The following is a 24,524-nucleotide window of genomic DNA, read 5'->3' as shown; positions in this document are numbered from 1 at the left end:
TGCTTTTCTGACATGGACTTGTTTCTTCAGCATTGTCCACACATTTAAGTCAGGACTTTGGGAAGGCCATTCTAAAAACCTTAATTCTAGCCTGATTTAGCCATTCCTTTACCACTTTTGAGGTGTGTTTGGGGTCATTGTCCTGTTGGAACACCCAACTGCGCCCAAGACCCAACCTCCGGGCTGATGATTTCAGCTTGTCCTGAAGAATTTGGAGGTAATCCTCCTTTTTCATTGTCCCATTTACTCTCTGTAAAACACCAGTTCCATTGGCAGCAAAACAGGCCCAGAGCATAATACTACCACCACCATGCTTGACGGTAGGCCATACTTGCCAACCTTGAGACCTCCGATTTCGGGAGGTGGAGGGTGGGGGCGTGGTTGGGGGTGGGGCGGGGGGCGTGGTTGGGGGCGTGGTTAAGATATATATATATATATATATATATATATATAAGAAATACTTGACTTTCAGTGAATTCTAGCTATATATATATATATATATATATATATATATATATATATATATATATATATATATATATATATATATATATATATATATATAAATAAAATAAATACTTGAATTTCAGTGTTCATTTACAAACTACAACTCACTAACACTTTAGAGTTAGGCTCCACCATCAGAATGTGTACTTAAACTTATAAAGATCACATGGATATTATTCAGTGAGTTGATTCACCAAAACTAACGTGTTATACAGGAGGAAAAAGCACACAGGACGTTTCAATTGTTCACAGACTGGTCGCGCTCATCAGAATGACAAGACACCTCCGGTCTGCAGGTGATAGCATTCAATTGGGAAGAAACGCCCTACTGCCCCCTACTGACCAATGTGAATACTGATAAATGTGTAATGACAGCTCCAAAAAACGAATTCAAACCACAAAATAAAATAAATAAATCAACACAAAAATGTGACACATTATGGGTGGGTCACATATGCATGTACAGTAGATGGCAGTATTGTCCTGTTCAAAAGTGTCACAACATTGCTGTTTACGGCAGACGAACTGCTTTACGGTAGACACTGTTGTTGTGTGTTGTCGACACGTCACTCAGGTCCGCCTGAATTTCGGGAGTTTTTCGGGAGAAAATTTGTCCCGGGAGGTTTTCGGGAGAGGCGCTGAATTTCGGGAGTCTCCCGGAAAATCCGGGAGGGTTGGCAAGTATGCGGTAGGCATAGTGTTCCTGGGATTAAAAGCCTCACCTTTTCTCCTCCAAACATATTGCTGGGTATTGTGGCCAAACAGCTCAATTTTTGTTTCATCCGACACCACATGGACACAGATAAGACCTTCTGTGGTCGGGTCAAGTATGTGCTCCAATCGCTCTATCACAAAAAAATAAGAGTTGTAGAAATGATTGGAAACTCAAGACAGCCATGACATGATGTTCTTTACAAGTGTATGTAAAACCTTTGACCACGGATGTTAGATAAGACAACAATCACTAAGGCCTTGAGGGTTTGTCTGTTTCTGAGTTTTAAAATGGTATCCACACGATGGCTACAAACAGCTTTCAATCAATCAATCAATCAATCAATCAATCAATCAATGTTTATTCATATAGCCCTAAATCACAAGTGTCTCAAAGGGCTGCACAAGCCACAACGTTGGTCTGTTCATGGAACCGCTGCTCTGCTCCTGATAGATTCACATCCAGGCGCTTCAGGAAGAAGGACCTCAGGGAGAACTACTGTCGTAACCCAGATAACTCCACCGCCGGACCATGGTGCTTCACTACGGACCCACGGCCACACCTGAGACACCAGGAGTGTGCCATACCACAGTGTTCCCAGGGTAGGACATACACACCGTACACCTTTCTGGCACACCTTCACATTTGAGCAACATACTGCATCTTCTTTAGGGACAATACAATAGAAATGTGACTTGGATATTCTTTAGAGTAGTCAGTGTACAGCAGGGATATCAAAATAGATTCCCAGAAAGCTAAGGACCGGGCAGACTTCTCCCTTCACTATTACCGTATTTTCCGGACTATAAGGCACACTTAAAATCCTTTCATTTTCTCAGAAATCGACAGTGCGCCTTACTTTTTTGATCAAAGATTTCATTGGTAAATTATGGAGTATTTGGTTTGACATCTTTTAAATTTCAACATGCCATCATATCAGAAAGGATACAAAAGACATGACTCAATTTATTATTACAACACAGGATAGCTACTTTTTCGTTTTGTTTTATGTCCTTTTTGTCAAAGAAAACGTTGTTTTTCTTATGTTAAACACACAAAATATGCAACATTTCCCCCAAAATATTTGAATGTGGAGAATTTGATGTGAAGTAATTGGATCCTTGATTAGGTCAATAATTCATAATAACATTGATTGTGATTCATTATTACTTTTTTGATCAAAGATTTCATGGGGAAAATATGGAGTATTTTGGGTTCACATCTTTTACATTTCAACATGCCATCATATTAGAAAGGATAAAAAAAGACTGCTCAGTTTGTAACACACTGATCTAATCTGATGTGCCCAAGCCAGATACCTGACATATTTTCTTGGATGCTAGTTTATTAATGTCGGGGCTCAGGCTTTGAGCTGAGGCAACCTTCATTATCGAACAAAGGTGTTCATCAGTCATTATATCTCGTATTCCACAGTCTTGGGGGCGTGCCTTACAGGCGCTGCTTTTAACGTCCTCTACGAGCTGTCGTCACGTCCGCTTTTCATCCATTCTAACAACGTGCCCGCCCAGTCACTAGATACGAGCGGCTTCTGTACGCACACACTTGTGAATGAAACGCATACTTCATCAACAGCGATACAGTTTACACTGAGATTGTTAGAAATATACGCCACACTGTTAACCCACACCAAACAAGAATGACAAACACATTTTGGGAGAACATCCGCACCGTAACACAACATAAACACAACAGAACAAATACCCAGAAACCTTTGCAGCACTAACTCTTCCGGGACGCTACAATATACACCCCTCACCCCCCCCCCCCCACACACACCTTGTAGCGTCCCGGAAGAGTTAGTGCTGCAAAGGGTTCTGGGTATTTGTTCTGTTATGTTTATGTTGTGCTACGGTGCGGATGTTCTCCCGAAATGTGTTTGTCATTCTTGTTTGGTGTGGGTTCACAGTGTGGCATATATTTCTAACAGTATTAAAGTTTTTTATATGGGCACCCTTAGTGTAACCTGTATCAATGAACATCAAGTATGCGTTGCATTCACTTGTGTGTGCATGCCAAGGCCGCACATATTCTATGACTGGGCCAGCACCCGTTGGACTGGACGAAAAGGGAACGTGACGATTTTCGGGAGGGGCACTGAAATATGGGAGTCTCCCGGGAGGGTTGGCAAGTATGAGAATTAGCGGTGAATGCGGTGTACATAATATAATATATATAATGTAATATATATAATCGGCGGGCCAGCTCTAGTGTTAATTTGATATCGCCTCAAGGGCCAAGTGAAATTACAAGGCGGGCCAAATTTGGCCCGCAGGCCAGAGTTTGACACCCATGTCATAGATCAAATATATTTACCCCAGTAATATCATCAAAACTTACCTGACTGGATGAAGTTCTTGGGCTCAAATACTAGTGCGGCCTCAATAGCCCTGCTGTAGTGTGTAGCTGTCAGGACGTGGACTATGGCTTGTCCGTTGGAGTGGACAAGGCGTGAAGGTAAAGACATATTTATTTTTATCACTAACAAAAACAACAAACAAAAAGCGCGCCAAGGCGGAGATTCAAACTTGACTATGAAACAAAAGTAGCACTGAGGTAAAAAACTATGAACATGAAACAAATAAACACTGTGACAAGAATACACAAGACTCACGTGGCAAGAAACGAGCAGTGTGCAAACTATGGCAGCATGACAATGGTATGAGTAGTAAGGATATCAGATAGCATGGGTGTCAAGGAGGTAATGTCGTCAGACCGACTGCCTGGCAACTGCAAGCTTAAATAAAACCGACATGATTAGTGACAGGTGCGCGAGTGCAAAACGTGAGACAGGTGAAACTAATGAGTAGTCATGGAAACAAAACACGCAAGAGTGCACAACCAAGAACTAAAGAGAGTCCAAAAAACAAACAGCACATGGCCAAACAAAAACATGATCAACAGACGTGACAATAGCATGCTGGGAACTATTTGTGCATGTGATGGAAGAATGCACTGCACATGTGATGGAGGAATGCACCGTGCAGGGTTGAAATCAGGGCCGGCCCGTGGCATAGGCCGTATAGGCAAATGCTAAGGGCGCCGTCCATCAGGGGGCGCCACGCCAGTGCCACAAATGTTGGAGAAAAAAAAAAAAAAGTTGGTACTATTATTTCTAAATACAAAAAATAATCCCACGTTAATTAAAATGCAAAGTAAAGCCTATATAATGGAAATATTATTTGTTACAACATTACGCCCCCCGCACGGTGCGCCCCCTCCCTTCCCGTATCATGACTCTTTTTGGACGTCACCACATCAAAAAATCAACACAAGATGTCAAAACGGCCAAAACTGTCAGGTGCCCAGGGAAGAAAAAAGAGAAAAGAAGAGGAGGAGAAACGAGAAAAGACAGAGGTAGCAGGTAGGTAACGTTAGCCTACATGAAATTATTTGTCTGTTACAGAATGTGATAGTAACCTGGCTTTTTAGCATTAAGCTAATGTTACATGATTCGGCAATTGCTAATCAATAAATAGCTAGTTCTGTTTTAACGTCGGGTTAATATTGTGGAGGGGGCTAAATTGTTATGGAAAATAATAATGTAACGTTAGGTAATTACAGTACTCCCACCTTACATTCCTCAGGGACATTTGTATTAGATCTTTTAAGCAGGTGTTTTTTGTTTACATTGTTATTGCCTTCTGGTTAGCTAATGTTTGCCCTGCAGGTAATAGTCACTTTTCCACCCCTTTATATATTAGGTATAGTTGTAAGCCTAGTTGTTAAAGTGCACATCATTAATGTAAATTAAGCAATATGTATGTAAAAAATATTGTATTTCATATATTAATTTTTAATTTTTTGCATTCATTTATTTATTCATATATTTTTTTATCTTGTTAACTATTCTGATTGTTAATTTGCTTTCTTTAAGTAAAAAAAAAGGTCAAAGACAAGGTATTCGGTTTCTTGTGAGTATATACACTTCACTGCCGATGTGGGGGGGTGCCACCTAAAATCTAGCCTAGGGCGCCAGATTGGTTAGGGCCGGGCCTGGTTGAAATTCTACTGAATGTGCATTAAATCAGGTTGTTTTAGCTAATAATCATGCTGCAAGATCTAACATGTTGCATTCAATGTTTATTCCCATTAATTCCCGTTAATTCCCATGGAATGTTTCCAACTTTGAATATTCCCGGAATTTTGCAACCCTGCATTGTTGGTTATGGTTTAAAGTCATATCCAACAATTGCGAGAATTACTTTTTACATGTTTTCTGCTGGTTATATTCAGAGGTGGGTAGAATAGCCAGAAATTGTACTCAAGTAAGAGTACTGTTACTTTGGAGATTTATTACTTAAGTAAAAGTAAGGAGTAGTCACCCAAATATTTACTTGAGTAAAAGTAAAAAGTATGTTGTGAAAAAAGTACTGAGTAACTGATGAGTAACCTGTTCGTTTAATGATGACGGCAACAAATAATGCACAAAAACATAAAAATAGCAATGAGCAAACTCAGAGCCAGGAATATCTCTTAAGCAACTAAAACAATAATATATATTAAAAAATAATACATTAACATAAAAAAATAAGGCAAATTGAGCCACAATAACTTAACAGCACCATAGGCTCAGTAGGCATTCATTGATTGATTGATTGAAGCTTGTATTAGTAGATTGCACAGTAGAGTACATATTCCGTACAATTGACCACTAAATGGTAACACCCCAATATGTTTTTCAACGTTAATCAATTACTTAATAAATGACCAAGTCGAGGTATACATACACACACATATCATATATATATATATATATATATATATATATATATATATATATATATATATATATATATATATATACATATATACATACATTTATATATACAGTATATAATTTATATTTAATTATTTTGCCATTTTTGTTCACATGTAAAAGGTGTTTTAATGAATATACATGCATGTTTAACATATAGATTCCTTTCTCTCATGAAGACAAGAATATAAGTTGGTGTATTACCTGATTCTGATGACTTGCATTGATAGGAATCAGACAGTAGTGCTGATAACGTCCACGTTTTCAAATGGAGGAGAAAAAAAGTTATTCCTTTCTGTCCAATACCACATGAAAGTGGTTGGTTTTTGGCATCTTATTTGTCCACCTTCCATATTCGGTTTTATACACTTTAAAAGAAATACATTGGCGGCAAACTCCGTAGCTTGCTAGCTTGTTTGCGCCGGCTTTCGGAGACTCTTATTTTGTTAGCGCAGGCGCGATGGAGCGGCACTTTTATTGTGAAGACAGGAACTGTGTGGTCAGTCTTTAGGCTTTTGAGAGAGGTAATGTTGAAATAAAAAAGCGTCTTTTTTCCTTCACACTTTTGATTGATTGATTGAGACTTTTATTAATAGGTTGCACAGTACAGTACATATTCCGTACAATTGACCACTAAATGGTAACACCCCAATAAGTTTTTCAACTTGTTTAAGTCGGGGTCCCCGTGTGACGGACATGTGACCGCCTGGCTCTGTTTGATTGATCCAACGTCACCAGTGACTGCATCTGATTGGTGAAACGCAGGCATGCGACAGATCCTACTTTGAAGGTCAGTCTGACAAACCAAAACAAACAAAGCGTGCATTAAAGGCCTACTGAAACCCACTACTACCGACCACACAGTCTGATAGTTTATATATCAATGATGAAATCTTACCATTGCAACACATGCCAATACGGCCGGGTTAGCTTACTCAAGTGCAATTTAAAATTTCGCGCTAAATATCCTGCTGAAAACGTCTCGGTATGATGACGCCTGCGCGTGACGTCACGGATTGTAGAGGACATTTTGGGACAGCATGGTGGCCAGCTATTAAGTCGTCTGTTTTCATCGCAAAATTCCACAGTATTCTGGACATCTGTGTTGGTGAATCTTTTGCAATTTGTTCAATGAACAATGGAGACAGCAAAGAAGAAAGCTGTAGGTGGGAAGCGGTGTATTGTGCCCGATAACGCACCCCCGCCGTAGAATGCACCCCCTGACTGTTGTGCCGGATAACACAGCCGGTGTTTCATTGTTTACATTCCCGAAAGATGACAGTCAAGCTTTACCATTGGCCTGTGGAGAACTGGGACAACAGAGACTCTTACCAGGAGGACTTTGAGTTGGATATGCAGACGCGGTACCGGGAGTACGCATGCAGCTGCGGCTTCCAAACATTTGATCGCTTGCCCGTACGTGCGTGCCGCTATGTGCATGTCACGTACGTAACTTTGGGGAAATATATGTGCTTTATTAACTTTGGGGAGGTGAACTGCACTTTGGGCTGTGGGATTGAGTGTGTTGTGCAGGTGTTTGAGTTGTATTGGCGGGTTGTATGGACGGGAGGTGTTTGTTATGCGGGATTAATTTGTGGCATATTAAATATAAGCCTGGTTGTGTTGTGGCTAATAGAGTATATATATGTCTTGTGTTTATTTACTGTTTTAGTCATTCCCAGCTGAATATCAGGTCCCACCCGCCTCTCACAGCATCTTCCCTATCTGAATCGCTCCCACTGCCCTCTAGTCCTTCACTCTCACTTTCCTCATCCACAAATCTTTCATCCTCGCTCAAATTAATGGGGAAATCGTCGCTTTCTCCGTCCGAATCGCTCTCGCTGCTGGTGGCCATGATTGTAAACAATGTGCAGATGTGAGGAGCTCCACAACCTGTGACGTCACGCTACTCGTCTGCTACTTCCGGTACAGGCAAGGCTTTTTTATCAGCGACCAAAAGTTGCGAACTTTATCGTCGATCTTCTCTACTAAATCCTTTCAGCAAAAATATGGCAATATCGCAAAATGATCAAGTACGACACATAGAATGGACCTGCTATCCCCGTTTGAATAAGAAAATCGCATTTCAGTAGGCCTGTACCTTGGCTCAAAAAAAGGTTGCAAAACACTTTTATAAATAAATCACAAATAATTCACTTTTCCTTTTTTGTAGCTCTCATTGTTTAAGTTGTCTGCTTAATGCAGGTGTGGCGCATCCTCTTTTCTTTGAGAATTGGCGTCCTATTTTACTGGCACGTAAAGAGAATCACTGTTGAGTAATGTGTCTGGATGAATAAAGCGATATTTATGGGCTGGCGAATGTACTTTCCCACCATTGTTTCAGCGTCTATGCTATATCACGCAATATTTGCTGTCAGGCGCTGACGTCTCCTTGAAAGAGGTTCTTGATAATGACCTCCGGTCCCACGCGGGTTCTCGCTGGCTCCTCCGTATGCATGACAGCGGCTCCGTCAGGCCGCTGGTAATTAGACACGCTCAGGAATTCCCAAAGTTGTTTTATGCGTCGCAGTAAACGACCTTTTCGTATTGACAAGAAATAAGCCGCCTCTAATGAGAAACACGCTGGCTGACACACAAAGTTGGCTCGCCAAAGCAGCGTACGCGTGTAAAATGTGCGGCGTTACGGACATCTGCTTTGAATTTGCGCCGTTCGGGCTTGTTGACAGGAGGCGGTGTGCAGCCAGTGAAGGTTTCGTGCACATGAAAGCCTCGTCATTGGTCTCTCACCTAATAAACACTTTTGGTGCATCATGTGTGCATAAAGTCGTGGCGATAAAATGAAGGGGAGGTGTTTTGTCATACAAACCCCGTTTCCATATGAGTTGGGAAATTGTGTTAGATGTAAATATAAACGGAATACAATGATTTGGAAATGCTTTTCAACCCATATTTAGTTGAATATGCAACTAATAATAATATAACTTAGAATTTCATGGCTGCAACACGTGCCAAAGTAGTTGGGAAAGGGCATGTTCACCACTGTGTTACATGGCCTTTCCTTTTAACAACACTCAGTAAACGTTTGGGAACTGAGGAGACACATTTTTGAAGCTTCTCAGGTGGAATTCTTTCCCATTCCTGCTTGATGTACAGCTTAAGTTGTTCAACAGTCCGGGGGTCTCCGTTGTGGTATTTTAGGCTTCATAATGCGCCACACATTTTCAATGGGAGACAGGTCTGGACTACAGGCAGGCCAGTCTAGTACCCGCACTCTTTTACCATGAAGTCACGTTGATGTAACACATGGCTTGGCATTGTCTTGCTGAAATAAGCAGGGGCGTCCATGGTAACGTTGCTTGGATGGCAACATATGTTGCTCCAAAACCTGTATGTACCTTTCAGCATTAATGGCGCCTTCACAGATGTGTAAGTTACCCATGTCTTGGGCACTAATACACCCCCATACCATCACACATGCTGGCTTTTCAACTTTGCGCCTATAACAATCAGGATGGTTCTTCTCCTCTTTGGTCCGGAGGACACGACGTCCACAGTTTCCAAAAACAATTTGGAAATGTGGACTCGTCAGACCACAGAACACTTTTCCACTTTGTATCAGTCCATCTTAGATGAGCTCAGGCCCAGCGAAGCCGACGGCGTTTCTGGGTGTTGTTGATAAACGGATTTCGCCTTGCATAGGAGAGTTTTAACTTGCACTTACAGATGTAGCGACCAACTGTAGTTACTGACAGTGGGTTTCTGAAGTGTTCCTGAGCCCATGTGGTGATATCCTTTACACACTGATGTCGCTTGTTGATGCAGTACAGCCTGAGGGATCGAAGGTCACGGGCTTAGCTGCTTACGTGCAGTGATTTCTCCAGATCCTCTGAACCCTTTGATGATATTACGGAGCGTAGATGGTGAAATCCCTAAATTCCTTGCAATAGCTGGTTGAGAAAGGTCTTTCTTAAACTGTTCAACAATTTGCTCACGCATTTGTTGACAAAGTGGTGACCCTCGCCCCATCCTTGTTTGTGAATGACTGAGCATTTCATGGAATCTACTTTTATACCCAATCATGGCAACCACCTGTTCCCAATTTGCCTGTTCACCTGTGGGATGTTCCAAATAAGTGTTTGATGAGCATTCCTCAACTTTATCAGTATTTATTGCCACCTTTCCCAACTTCTTTGTCACGTGTTGCTGGCATCACATTCTAATAACCACATTCTAATTTGCAACAAAAAAAAAAGTTTATCAGTTTGTACATCAAATATGTTGTCTTTGTAGCATATTCAACTGAATATGGGATGAAAATGATTTGCAAATCATTGTATTCCGTTTATATTTACATGTAACATAATTTCCCAACTTATATGAAAACGGAGTTCGTAGTTTATTTATTCATTTATCATTATTGATTAGTAAGGATGTGAATTTTATAGCAAGTTATGATTCGATTTGATTCCAATTTTTGAATGATGATTTGATTCAGAAGAAATTCTTGGTTTAAATCCCCCCCTCTTTGCTGGTGACGTATGACATGAAAAAATACATACATAAACACACTGTAGAGGTCGCTTCCGAGCGGTAGCACTGACATATACTTCACAGGAGCCTGGCGTGCCGAGTTGAACATAGTTTTAATGTATATATATTTTATCCAAGTCTTTCTCCAGCAGAACGTGACTTTTCAGTCACGTCCGTATCCTCTCTCCCCTCCTGCTCCCGGCCGCTTACTGTTAAAGACAACAGATGATTAGACTAACGCGTACCACCTGTGAAATCTAATCACCTGCCAGCTGTGTCTCGCCGTCAGCCCCCGTCTGATGGTGCTCTGTCCTCAGCACCATGGACAGAGGCTCCTTTGCTCCTGCAGGCAGCGCTGGCCACATCTCCCTCCACACACACATACATATTTATATATATATATATATATATATATATATATATATATATATATATATATATATATATATCCATCCATCCATCCATCTTCTTCCGCTTATCCGAGGTCGGGTCGCGGGGGCAGCAGCCTAAGCAGGGAAGCCCAGACTTCCCTCTCCCCAGCCACTTCGTCCAGCTCCTCCCGGTGGATCCCGAGGCGTTCCCAGGCCAGCCGGGAGACATAGTCTTCCCAACGTGTCCTGGGTCTTCCCCGTGGCCTCCTACCGGTCGGACGTGCCCGAAACACCTCCCGAGGGAGGCGTTCGGGTGGCATCCTGACCAGATGCCCGAACCACCTCATCTGGCTCCTCTCGATATGGAGGAGCAGCGGCTTTACTTTGAGCTCCCCCCGGATGGCAGAGCTTCTCACCCTATCTCTAAGGGAGAGCCCCGCCACCCGGCGGAGGAAACTCATTTCGGCCGCTTGTACCCGTGATCTTGTCCTTTCGGTCATGACCCAAAGCTCATGACCATAGGTGAGGATGGGAACGTAGATCGACCGGTAAATCGAGAGCTTTGCCTTCTGGCTCAGCTCCTTCTTCACCACAACGGATCGATACAGCGTCCGCATTACTGAAGATGCCGCACCGATCCGCCTGTCGATCTCACGATCCACTCTTCCCTCACTCGTGAACAAGACTCCGAGGTACTTGAACTCCTCCACTTGGGGCAAGATCTCCTCCCCAACCCGGAGATGGCACTCCACCCTTTTCCGGGCGAGAACCATGGACTCGGATTTGGAGGTGCTGATTCTCATCCCAGTCGCTTCACACTCGGCTGCGAACCGATCCAGTGAGAGCTGAAGATCTTGGCCAGATGAAGCCATCAGGACCACATCATCTGCAAAAAGCAGAGACCTAATCCTGCAGCCACCAAACCAGATACCCTCAACGCCCTGACTGCGCCTAGAAATTCTGTCCATAAAGGTTATGAACAGAATCGGTGACAAAGGGCAGCCCTGGCGGAGTCCAACCCTCACTGGAAACGTGTCCGACTTACTGCCGGCAATGCGGACCAAGCTCTGACACCGATTATACAGGGAGCGAACCGCCACAATAAGACAGTCCGTTACCCCATACTCTCTGAGCACTCCCCACAGGACTTCCCGGGGTACACGGTCGAATGCCTTCTCCAAGTCCACAAAGCACATGTAGACTGGTTGGGCAAACTCCCATGCACCCTCAAGGACCCTGCCGAGAGTATAGAGCTGGTCCACAGTTCCACGACCAGGACGAAAACCACACTGTTCCTCCTGAATCCGAGGTTCGACTATCCGGCGTAGCCTCCTCTCCAGTACACCTGAATAGACCTTACCGGGAAGGCTGAGGAGTGTGATCCCACGATAGTTGGAACACACCCTCCGGTTCCCCTTCTTAAAGAGAGGAACCACCACCCCGGTCTGCCAATCCAGAGGTACCGCCCCCGATGTCCACGCGATGTTGCAGAGTCTTGTCAACCAAGACAGCCCCACAACATCCAGAGCCTTAAGGAACTCCGGGCGGATCTCATCCACCCCCGGGGCCTTGCCACCGAGGAGCTTTTTAACTACCTCGGCAAACTCAAACTCAAACGATTGTATATGTATATACATATATACATATATATATATATATATATATATATATATATGTATATACATATATACATATATATATATATATATATATATATATATATATATATATATATATATATATATATATATATATATATATATATATATATATGTATATATGTATATACATATACAATCGTTTGAGTTTGAGTTGAGTTTCCAATCATTTCTACGACTCTTATTTTTTTTGTGATTGGAGTACATGCTTGTTGGTCACAAAAAACATTCATGAAGTTTGGTTATTTTATGAATTTATTATGGGTCTACTGAAAATGTGAGCAAATGTGCTGGGTCAAAAGTATACATACAGCAATGTTAATATTTGCTTACATGTCCCTTGGCAAGTTTCACTGCAATAAGGCACTTTTGGTAGCCATCCACAAGCTTCTGCTTGAATTTTTGACCACTCCTCTTGACAAAATGGGTGCAATTCAGCTAAATTTGTTGGTTTTCTGAAAATTCAAGCAGAAGCTTGTGGATGGTTTTCCAAAAAAATACAAAAAAATACATAAAAATATATAATTATATATATATATGTGTATATACATATATACATACAAACATTAAATATATATATATATATATATATATATATATATATATATATATATATATATATATATATATATATATTGTCGGAGGCAGATGTTTACATATATCCGAATTTAAGTTGTACTTCTTTCATTTCTTAGTCATATTTGAAAACAGCTCGTGTTTTCCATTTCTTCTCTTGATGCTCTGTCAGCAAGTAAACTGTGTGTGTTAACCTTGAGTTCTTTGGAATGTATTATGACTAGGGAGACGTTGTGCTTGTATTATGGCTCGGGAGGGGGAAGGAAAGAGGGGTTTTTGGCGTTGGGAAGACAGACCATTTTGGGAGGCGCGATAGAATGTTCTAGGGTTAGACTGGTCTCAAAATGTATATTGGCAAAGCTTTGAAAATATACAACAAAATACCTATTCTGTCTCTGGTGGTTTTTCAACTCAGCTTTAAGTGTCGTAAAGAGCTTGGGAGCGAATTGTGACTTGAATTACCTGGGAGGAACAACTGGTCCAAAACGCAACAATATATACATATACATATATATATACATATATATATATATGCATGTATGTATATATATATATATATATATATATATATATATATATATATATATATATGTATGTATATATGTATATGTGTATATTGGGGTCACGATTCAATTCAAAATCGATTTTTTTCAATTCAACGCGATTCTCGATTCAAAAACGATATTTTACCGATTCAAAACGATTCTCTATTCATTCAATACATAGAATTTCAGCAGGATCTACCCCAGTCTGCTGACATGCAAGCAGAGTAGTAGATTTTTGTAAAAAGCTTTTATAATTGTAAAGGACAATGTTTTATCAACTGATTGCAATAATGTACATTTGTTTTAACTATTAAATGAACCAAAACTTTGACTTATTTTATCTTTAAGAAAATATTGGAAATTAATCACTGCTATGTTGACATTGTAACTAATATTGATACTGTTATTGATAATATTCATTTTTGTTTCACTACTTTTGGATTGTTCTATGTCGTGTTTGTGTTTTCTATGTCGTGTTTGTGTCTTCTCTCAATTGCTCTGTTTATTGCAGTTCTGAGTGTTGCTGGGTCGGGTTTGGTTTTGGAATTGGAATTGCATTGTTATGGTATTGCTGTGTATTGTTTTGTTGGATTGCCATCCATCCATCCATCCATTTTCTACCGCTTATTCCCTTTGGGGTCGCGGGGGTCGCTGGAGCCTATCTCAGCTACAATCGGGCGGAAGGCGGGGTACACCCTGGACAAGTCGCCACCTCATCGCAGGGCCAACACAGATAGACAGACAACATTCACACTCACATTCACACACTAGGGCCAAATTAGTGTTGCCAATCAACTTATCCCCAGGTGCATGTCTTTGGAGGTGGGAGGAAGCCGGAGTACCCGGAGGGAACCCACGCAGTCACGGGGAGAACATGCAAACTCCACACAGAAAGATCCCGAGCCCGGGATTGAACCCAAGACTACTCAGGACCTTCGTATTGTGAGGCAGATTGATTAATGAAAAATAAATAAATAAATACAAATGAAAAAAAAATTATGGAAAAAAAAAAAAGATTCTGAATCGCACAACGTGAGAATCGTGATTCGAATTTGAATCGATTTTTTCCCACACCCCTAATATGTATATATGTATATGTTTATGTATATATATATATATATATATATATATATATATATATATATATATATATATATATATATATATATATATATATATATATATATATATGCTCCCCTATTAATAAGTTATTGCTTGGTTTACATATATTATACATGTCTTTTACACATAATTGTATATTTTCATGGATTTTTTGTATTTATTTGGAAACTATATTTAAAAAAAAAATTCTGCACATTTTCTCTTTTTTTTAACCAATGCATAAAGTACAGTATATATATATATATATATATATATATATATATATATATATATATATATATATATATATATATATATATATAGTTGCGCATGTTTTATTATTTAGTCTGTATTTAAGAAAATGGTAACACTACAAACAGGTTGTGAGCAAAGCAGCAGTAATTACTAATACTAGGGATGGTGGTAGGATTAAAATAGGATTAGTTTCTTCCTACTATCTTCCCTACATGTTGAAATGTGTGAGTGTAACTTGTCTTGCATGTCCGAACACATAGAACGATAGCTGCAAAACCATTTATTCTTAAATGTCTTATAGCTGGTCTCTGTGTGTGTGTGCGTGTGTGTGTGTGTGTGTGTGTGTGTGTCATGGTTGTGTAGTGGAGTGCATGCATTGCAATGGTGAGGATTACAGGGGACCCATGGACCACACAGAGAGTGGAAAAGAATGCCAACGTTGGGACCTGGGCGAGCCACACAATCACACCTACCATCCTGACAGGTAACGCACTTGCAGCTCGTCCCCCGTAAATACACACTCACTTTAGAGGGTTAATACTCCAGACTTTAATATCTAACGCCAAGTGATTGCACTAAATCATTTGGAGTCCGCCAGTGTACTTACATCTCCCTGTTGGACGCTGGCTTTAACAGCGGTTTGCTGGGAAAATGCTTTATTTTGACTAATTGCTCAGAATTCCTTGTAAGCCACGCTCAGATTCTTTAAGCCCCCACCCCTTGCTTCAACTTTTTGGGGAGATTTTGCATTTTCCTCCCTCCATCTTTTTTTTCTGGCAAGCTGCGTTTGTGGTTTGTGGGGGAGGAGAGTGTAGACAAGGGAGCAACAGTCAAGCAGGAAACGAAGCAAAACATGTTTTTTTATTATTTATTTTTTTATTTTAACTGTAAAAACACAGACTTCAAATATGGAAATATGTGCAAAGAATGAATCATCTGATGAGACTGAAAATAACCTAAATGTGAATCACATTAATGACACCTAATTTAGCAAGAAATCACAGTAGTGTTAAACCAGGGGTCGGCAACCCAAGTCGTTGAAAGAGCCTTGACCAAAAATACAAAAAACTAAGCCTCAAAAAATTAAAAACCGTAAATAATCCAATCCAATCTAATCCACTTTATTTATATAGCACATTTAAACAACAAAAATGTTTCCAAAGTGCTGCACAACAATATTAAAAACAATATTAAAAACAATATTCAAATATTATCCTTAGCTCCACCAATTACTAAATAAAAACAAAAAATAAATAAATATAAAAACAATATAAAAACAATATAAAAATAAATATGATTAAAAAAGATTTTAAAGGGTAAAACCAATTAAAACAAAAATGTATAAAAAACATAGAGGACAACAGAGGACAGAGGACCACACAACTCACATAGTGTTAAAAACCAAAGAATAAAAGAATAAGTATAAGTATAAGTCTTATAATGAAGGCAACACATGACGTGTCTATGTTAGTTATAATTGCCTACTATCAAAATTACTTTAAAATTATTATATTGGGGTTATAATGAAGACAACACATGACGCAAGTGTCTATATTAGTTATAATTGCCTACTATCAAAATTACTTTAAAAGTATTATATAAGTGTTATAATGAAGACAACACATGGCGTAAGTGTCTATATTAGTTATAATTGCCTACTATCAAAATTACTTTAAAAGTATTATATAAGTGTTATAATGAAGGCAATACATGACGTAAATGTCTATATTAGTTATATTAGCCTACTATCAAAATGACTTTACAAGTCTTATATAAGTGTTATAATGAAGACAACACATGACGTAAGTGTCTATATTAGCTATAATAGCCTACTATCAAAATGACTATGTGTCCGAGGCTGAAGCAAATCTTTCTTGACAGAAATGATGAAATGTAATATTTATTCTACACATTTTTACAACATTAGAAACCATTAGTAAATCAGAGGCTCCTCAGAAGGTGAGATAACTCCTGGAAATTACTGGCTTTTAATGGCCAAAGGTATAGATGTGTGTGTCCAAGTTAAAGGAAAAGGTAGTCTGTCTTCTTTTCATAGATTTATTACTATCTTTGGCAAGCTTGGTAATGTTTGCTGTGGTCTGGAACAACATGGCACACAAACAACTATCAAAAATGCAGCCAATATTACATACAGATAATGTGTCATGAGACATGCAAACCTACATTATATACAAAGAGGATAAAAGTAAAGGACATTAAATGAGCTCAAATATAGCTACAAATGAGGCATAATGATGCAATATGTACAAACAGCTAGCATAAATAGCATGTTAGTATGGATTAGTTGGCAGTCATGCACTGACCAAATATGCCTGATTAGCACTCCAACAAGTCAATAACATCAACAAAGCACACCTTTGTGAATTCACGCACAGCATAAAACGTTTGGTGGACAAAAATGAGACAGAGAAGGAGTGGAAGATATTACATGTAAACAAACTGTTGTGTCACAGTCCATACTATGGTGAGTTCAAGAACCGCCGAAATTAGTAGGACAAAACCATGTTCACCAAATAGTGTCATCAGTGAAGCATACACACAAACATATTAAACAGTGGTAGTTCTAACAATTGGGAAGGTTTGTGTCATGTTTGTCCTCACACAAAAAAAACCCCTAAAACAATTTTTTTTTAAATTCCCCATTTTATCCATTTTCAATCCTTTTTCAAAAATGCTACAGGGAGCCTCTAGGGGTGGCACTAAAGAGCCGCATGCAGGTCAAGAGCCTCGGGTTGCTGTCCCTTGTGTTAAACTAATTTGCTTATCTTAAAGGGCAACGCTGGCACTTATTTAATAGATCTGGACCTAAAAAATGATGTCGACAGGTAAAATTCCCCCCAGAATTTTAGGCTGGTTTTCTTACAAGGTTTAGGTGACGTGCAGACCCGCCCACATTTTGGATCTAAAATTTGATCTAAAATTAGGATTCATATGGCCCTATTCGTTACGGTTTGCCCGACACATGAAAGGTGACAAATTAGGGAGATTCACTATTCGCTTCAGCCGGCAGATGGCAGTAGAGTGTTGAAAACCTAAAATATGTTTTCGGATTCAGGAGGAACAGTGTGGTTTTCGTCCTGGTCGTGGAACTGTGGACCAGCTCTATACTCTCGGCAGGGTCCTTGAGGGTGCATGGGAGTTTGCCCAACCAGTCTACATGTGCTTTGTGGACTTGGAGAAGGCATTTGACCGTGTCCCTCAGGAAGTCCTCTGGGGAGTGCTCAGAGAGTATGGGGTATCGGACTGTCTGATTGTGGCGGTCCGCTCCCTGTATGATCAGTGTCAGAGCTTGGTCCGCATTGCCGGCAGTAAGTCGGACACGTTTCCAGTGAGGGTTGGACTCCGCCAAGGCTGCCCTTTGTCACCGATTCTGTTCATAACTTTTATGGACAGAATTTCTAGGCGCAGTCAAGGCGTTGAGGGGATCTGGTTTGGTGGCTGCAGGATTAGGTCTCTGCTTTTTGCAGATGATGTGGTCCTGATGGCTTCATCTGGCCAGGATCTTCAGCTCTCACTGGATCGGTTCGCAGCTGAGTGTGAAGCGACTGGGATGAGAATCAGCACCTCCAAGTCCGAGTCCATGGTGCTCGCCCGGAAAAGGCTGGAGTGCCATCTCCGGGTTGGGGAGGAGACCCTGCTCCAAGTGGAGGAGTTCAAGTACCTCGGAGTCTTGTTCACGAGTGAGGGAAGAGTAGATCGTGAGATCGACAGTCGGATCGGTGCGGCGTCTTCAGTAATGCGTACGCTGTATCGATCCGTTGTGGTGAAGAAGGAGCTGAGACGGAAGGCAAAGCTCTCAATTTATCGGTCGATCTACGTTCCTATCCCCACCTATGGTCATGAGCTTTGGGTTATGACCGAAAGGACAAGATCAAGTGGTGACCCTCGCCTCATCCTTGTTTTGTAACAGAGTTTACCAGTTCCAACGTTAAATATCTTGTCTTTGCAGTCTATTCAATTGAATATAAGTTGAAAAGGATTTGCAAATCATTGTATTCTGTTTTTATTTACCATTTACACAACGTGACAACTTCACTGGTTTTGGGGTTTGTAAGAACATCCATCCATCCATCCATCTTCTTCCGCTTATCCGAGGTCGGGTCGCGGGGGCAGCAGCCTAAGCAGGGAAGCCCAGACTTCCCTCTCCCCAGCCACTTCGTCCAGCTCTTCCTGTGGGACCCCGAGGCGTTCCCAGGCCAGCCGGGAGACATAGTCTTCCCAACGTGTCCTGGGTCTTCCCCGCGGCCTCCTACCGGTCGGACGTGCCCGAAACACCTCCCTAGGGAGGCGTTCGGGTGGCATCCTGACCAGATGCCCGAACCACCTCATCTGGCTCCTCTCCATGTGGAGGAGCAGCGGCTTTACTTTGAGCTCCCCCCGGATGGCAGAGCTTCTCACCCTATCTCTAAGGGAGAGCCCCGCCACCCGGCGGAGGAAACTCATTTCGGCCGCTTGTACCCGTGATCTTGTCCTTTCGGTCATAACCCAAAGCTCATGACCATAGGTGAGGATGGGAACGTAGATCGACCGGTAAATTGTGAAGTGAAGTGAAGTGAATTACATTTATATAGCGCTTTTTCTCAAGTGACTCAAAGCGCTTTACATAGTGAAACCCAATATCTAAGTTACATTTAAACCAGTGTGGGTGGCACTGGGAGCAGGTGGGTAAAGTGTCTTGCCCAAGGACACAACGGCAGTGACGAGGATGGCGGAAGCGGGGATCGAACCTGCAACCCTCAAGTTGCTGGCACGGCCGCTCTACCAACCGAGCTATACCGCTTTGCCTTTCGGCTCAGCTCCTTCTTCACCACAACGGATCGATACATCGTCCGCATTATTGAAGACGCCGCACTGATCCGCCTGTCGATGTCACGATCCACTCTTCCCTCACTCGTGAACAAGACTCCGAGGTACTTGAACTCCTCCACTTGGGGCAAGATCTCCTCCCCAACCCGGAGATGGCACTCCACCCTTTTCCGGGCGAGAACCATGGACTCGGACTTGGAGGTGCTGATTCTCATCCCAGTCGCTTCACACTCGGCTGCGAACCGATCCAGCGAGAGCTGAAGATCCTGGCCAGATGAAGCCATCAGGACCACATCATCTGCAAAAAGCAGAGACCTAATCCTGCAGCCACCAAACCAGATCCCCTCAACGCCTTGACTGCGCCTAGAAATTCTGTCCATAAAAGTTATGAACAGAATCGGTGACAAAGGGCAGCTTTGGCGGAGTCCAACCCTCACTGGAAACGTGTCCGACTTACTGCCGGCAACGCGGACCAAGCTCTGGCACTGAGCATACAGGGAGCGGACTGCCACAATCAGTCCGATACCCCATACTCTCTGAGCACTCCCCACAGGATTTCCCGAGGGACACGGTCGAATGCCTTCTCCAAGTCCACAAAGCACATGTAGACTGGTTGGGCAAACTCCCATGCACCCTCAAGGACCCTGCCGAGAGTATAGAGCTGGTCCACAGTTCCACTTTTGATATATTTTGAAAATCATGTTTCCTTTAAACAATAACACAAAGTAACAACAGTATATAATATATAATATAATAATGGAAGAAAACATCAAAATAAATACAAGTAAGGCAAGAGAGTGAATATCTCTGCATGATACTAAAGAAAGAGAGACATTACGCTACATAAATAATGTTTTGTATCAAGATAAATGATGTAATGCATGTTTTACATTAGGTATCCCAACAAGGGCCTTGACGATAACTACTGCAGGAATCCAGATGGACGCCACAGACCATGGTGCTTTACCACGGACCCGAACACAGGATGGGAGTACTGTAACATCAAAGTTTGTGGTAAGGCACGCATGCATTTATTATGTTATGTATTCATCATGCATTGTATAGAGATGCAGTGGGGGAAATAATTATTTGATCCCTTGCTGAGACATAAAAACGGCAGATTTATTTCAACAGAGAGACAGAATATCGACAAAACGATAGACGTGGTCATGCATCGTATAAATCGCGAATAAAAATCTCCTGGTTTTAGCCTGAGCACTAAAGCTGGGACGGTGTTAGTCCTCCAGCATGACAGTGACCCAAAACAATACGCTCAAGGCTACAAAGGAGAAGCTCAAGGAAAAGCAAGTTAATATTTTTGAGTGGCCTCGCTAGCTACTGTAGCTTTGTTTGTAGAAGGAATCCAATTATGCATGCATTCCTAATATCAATGGGACTTTCCTGGATTAAAAAGGGTCAAAAAACTTTCTATAATGAAAAATCTAGGGAGGGAACTCACATTTCAAGTTGCCGAGCGACCGCCTCAAAACCTGGAGGCTTTGGAGAGTAACTTTAAAGGAGACCCATAATGAATGTAGTCTTTTCTGACTTATACATGTTGTGACAATGTTGGATAGCCGTGTTAAACAATGCCAAAGCTGTCATTATCCGTGGTCCGGATCATGTTTTGTTAAGTTTTGGACTCCATAGTTCTTGTTTTTGTGCACCCTTGTTTGTTTTAGTTACCATGGTTACTTATTATCCCCACCTGTCTCTGATTAGTGTTCGCCCGCTCACCTGCTTCCGAGCACTAATCAGGGGCATTATTTAAATCTGCCTTTGCCATACTTGCCAACCTTGAGACCTCCGATTATGGGAGGGGGGTGGGGTGGGCGTGGTTGGGGCGGGGGCGGGGGCGTGGTTAAGAGGGGAGGTGTATATTTACAGCTAGTATTCACCAAGTCAAGTATTTCATATTTATATATATCTAAGAAATACTTGACTTTCAGTGAATTCTAGTTATATATATATATATATATATATATATATATATATATATATATATATATATATATATATATATATATATATATATTTATTTTTTTATTTTTTTATTTTATTATATATACAGCTAAAAGCCAGTAAATTAGAATATTTTGAAAAACTTGATTTATTTCAGTAATTGCATTCAAAAGGTGTAACTTGTACATTATATTTATTCATTGCACACGGATTGATGCATTCAAATGTTTATTTCATTTAATTTTGATGATTTGAAGTGGCAACAAATGAAAATCCAAAATTCCGTGTGTCACAAAATTAGAATATTACTTAAGGCTAATACAAAAAAGGGATTTTTAGAAATGTTGGCCAACTGAAAAGTATGAAAATGAAAATATGAGCATGTACAATACTCAATACTTGGTTGGAGCTCCTTTTGCCTCAATTACTGCGTTAATGCGGCGTGGCATGGAGTCGATGAGTTTCTGGCACTGCTCAGGTGTTATGAGAGCCCAGGTTGCTCTGATAGTGGCCTTTAACTCTTCTGCGTTTTTGGGTCTGGCATTCTGCATCTTCCTTTTCACAATACCCCACAGATTTTCTATGGGGCTAAGGTCAGGGGAGTTGGCGGGCCAATTTAGAACAGAAATACCATGGTCCGTAAACCAGGTACGGGTAGATTTTGCGCTGTGTGCAGGCGCCAAGTCCTGTTGGAACTTGAAATCTCCATCTCCATAGAGCAGGTCAGCAGCAGGAAGCATGAAGTGCTCTAAAACTTGCTGGTAGACGGCTGCGTTGACCCTGGATCTCAGGAAACAGAGTGGACCGACACCAGCAGATGACATGGCACCCCAAACCATCACTGATGGTGGAAACTTTACACTAGACTTCAGGCAACGTGGATCCTGTGCCTCTCCTGTCTTCCTCCAGACTCTGGGACCTCGATTTCCAAAGGAAATGCAAAATTTGCATGGTTGGGTGATGGTTTGGGGTGCCATGTCATCTGCTGGTGTCGGTCCACTCTGTTTCCTGAGATCCAGGGTCAACGCAGCCGTCTACCAGCAAGTTTTAGAGCACTTCATGCTTCCTGCTGCTGACCTGCTCTATGGAGATGGAGATTTCAAGTTCCAACAGGACTTGGCGCCTGCACACAGCGCAAAATCTACCCGTGCCTGGTTTACGGACCATGGTATTTCTGTTCTAAATTGGCCCGCCAACTCCCCTGACCTTAGCCCCATAGAAAATCTGTGGGGTATTGTGAAAAGGAAGATGCAGAATGCCAGACCCAAAAACGCAGAAGAGTTGAAGGCCACTATCAGAGCAACCTGGGCTCTCATAACACCTGAGCAGTGCCAGAAACTCATCGACTCCATGCCACGCCGCATTAACGCAGTAATTGAGGCAAAAGGAGCTCCAACCAAGTATTGAGTATTGTACATGCTCATATTTTTCATTTTCATACTTTTCAGTTGGGCAACATTTCTAAAAATCCCTTTTTTGTATTAGCCTTAAGTAATATTCTAATTTTGTGACACACGGAATTTTGGATTTTCATTTGTTGCCACTTCAAATCATCAAAATTAAATGAAATAAACATTTGAATGCATCAGTCTGTGTGCAATGAATAAATATAATGTACAAGTTACACCATTTGAATGCAATTACTGAAATAAATCAAGTTTTTCAAAATATTCTAATTTACTGGCTTTTACCTGTATATGTATATATAAATAAAATAAATACCTGAATTTCAGTGTTCATTTATTTACACATATACACACACATAACACTCATCTACTCATTGTTGAGTTAAGGGTTGAATTGTCCATCCTTGTTCTATTCTCTGTCACTATTTTTCTAACCATGCTGAACACCCTCTCTGATGATGCATTGATGTGTGGCACGCACAAGAGTGCTTTCATCAATAGCATTAGAGTCTGGAATCTTCAGTATATGCCTTGAGCTCTTATTTTGAAGGCGCTAAGAGCGGAAGTGATGTCACGTTGCAGAGGTTTTTGAAAGAAGGTAAATAAAGTGGTCCACGTGTAAACTGGAGCCTCCGTGTTTGTTATTTTGTAGTTTCATACAGTATAGGCGACATTTATAAACCCTCGGTTACACTTTTTTAAATAGATTCAATCTTGCACGTGGAAAGTTTAAGTGAGGGCTTTAGTTGCGGCGCATGGACTTAATTTATAAGTAAAGGTAAGACCATAATAACGTTTTTTTTATTAAATGTGCTTTTTTGTGTGCTACAGTTTGTATGTGTAAAGTTAAAGTTAAGTTAAAGTACCAATGATTGTCACACACACACTAGGTGTAATGAAATTTGTCCTCTGCATTTGACCCATCCCCTTGTTCACCCCCTGAGGGGAGCAGTGGGCAGCAGCGGCGCCGTGCCCGGGAATAATTTTTGGTGATTTAACCCCCAATTCCAAGCCTTGATGCTGAGTGCCAAGCAGGGAAGAATGCTGGTATGAGCTTTTAAACATAACCCGTTAACTGCTGCCAATCAAATGGTGAATAAGATACCCTTTAGGGTTCATATGTTTGTAAATCTGACTGTGATGAAGTCAGTGCCTCACCAGCCATCAACCTCACCGCACGTCACTGCAAGGTAACTATCGACCTGTTCATAAACTATTTTCTCCATTACTTTGGAAATGGAACTGAGAATAGAAACAGGTCTGTCCTTTACAAGTGTATGTAAACTTTTGACCACGACTGTAACTCGGGCGATCACCTCTCTGGTGAGTTGTTTGA

At 41.2% G+C, this 24,524-nt stretch overlaps 1 protein-coding gene across 2 annotated transcripts in view; it reads left to right on the top strand.

The window, feature by feature from the left end:
* Positions 1-24,524, top strand: part of hgfb (hepatocyte growth factor b) — a 114,315-nt gene that overhangs the window by 34,696 nt on the left and 55,095 nt on the right. For both annotated transcript variants that reach the window (XR_009816100.2, XM_061969553.1), the window contains exons 5-7: positions 1,673-1,821; positions 15,357-15,477; positions 20,716-20,834. Coding sequence is in view for 1 of the 2 variants with exons in the window: in XM_061969553.1 (XP_061825537.1) it covers positions 1,673-1,821; positions 15,357-15,477; positions 20,716-20,834 (389 nt within the window). In the remaining variant the exon portion in view is untranslated. The remainder of the gene's footprint in view (positions 1-1,672; positions 1,822-15,356; positions 15,478-20,715; positions 20,835-24,524) is intronic.

This window comes from Nerophis lumbriciformis, linkage group LG10, assembly GCF_033978685.3.
Source record: "Nerophis lumbriciformis linkage group LG10, RoL_Nlum_v2.1, whole genome shotgun sequence".
NCBI lineage: Eukaryota > Metazoa > Chordata > Actinopteri > Syngnathiformes > Syngnathidae > Nerophis > Nerophis lumbriciformis.
The sequence above is the reverse complement of the archived record's forward strand: the minus strand, read 5'-3'. Positions and strand labels throughout refer to the sequence as shown.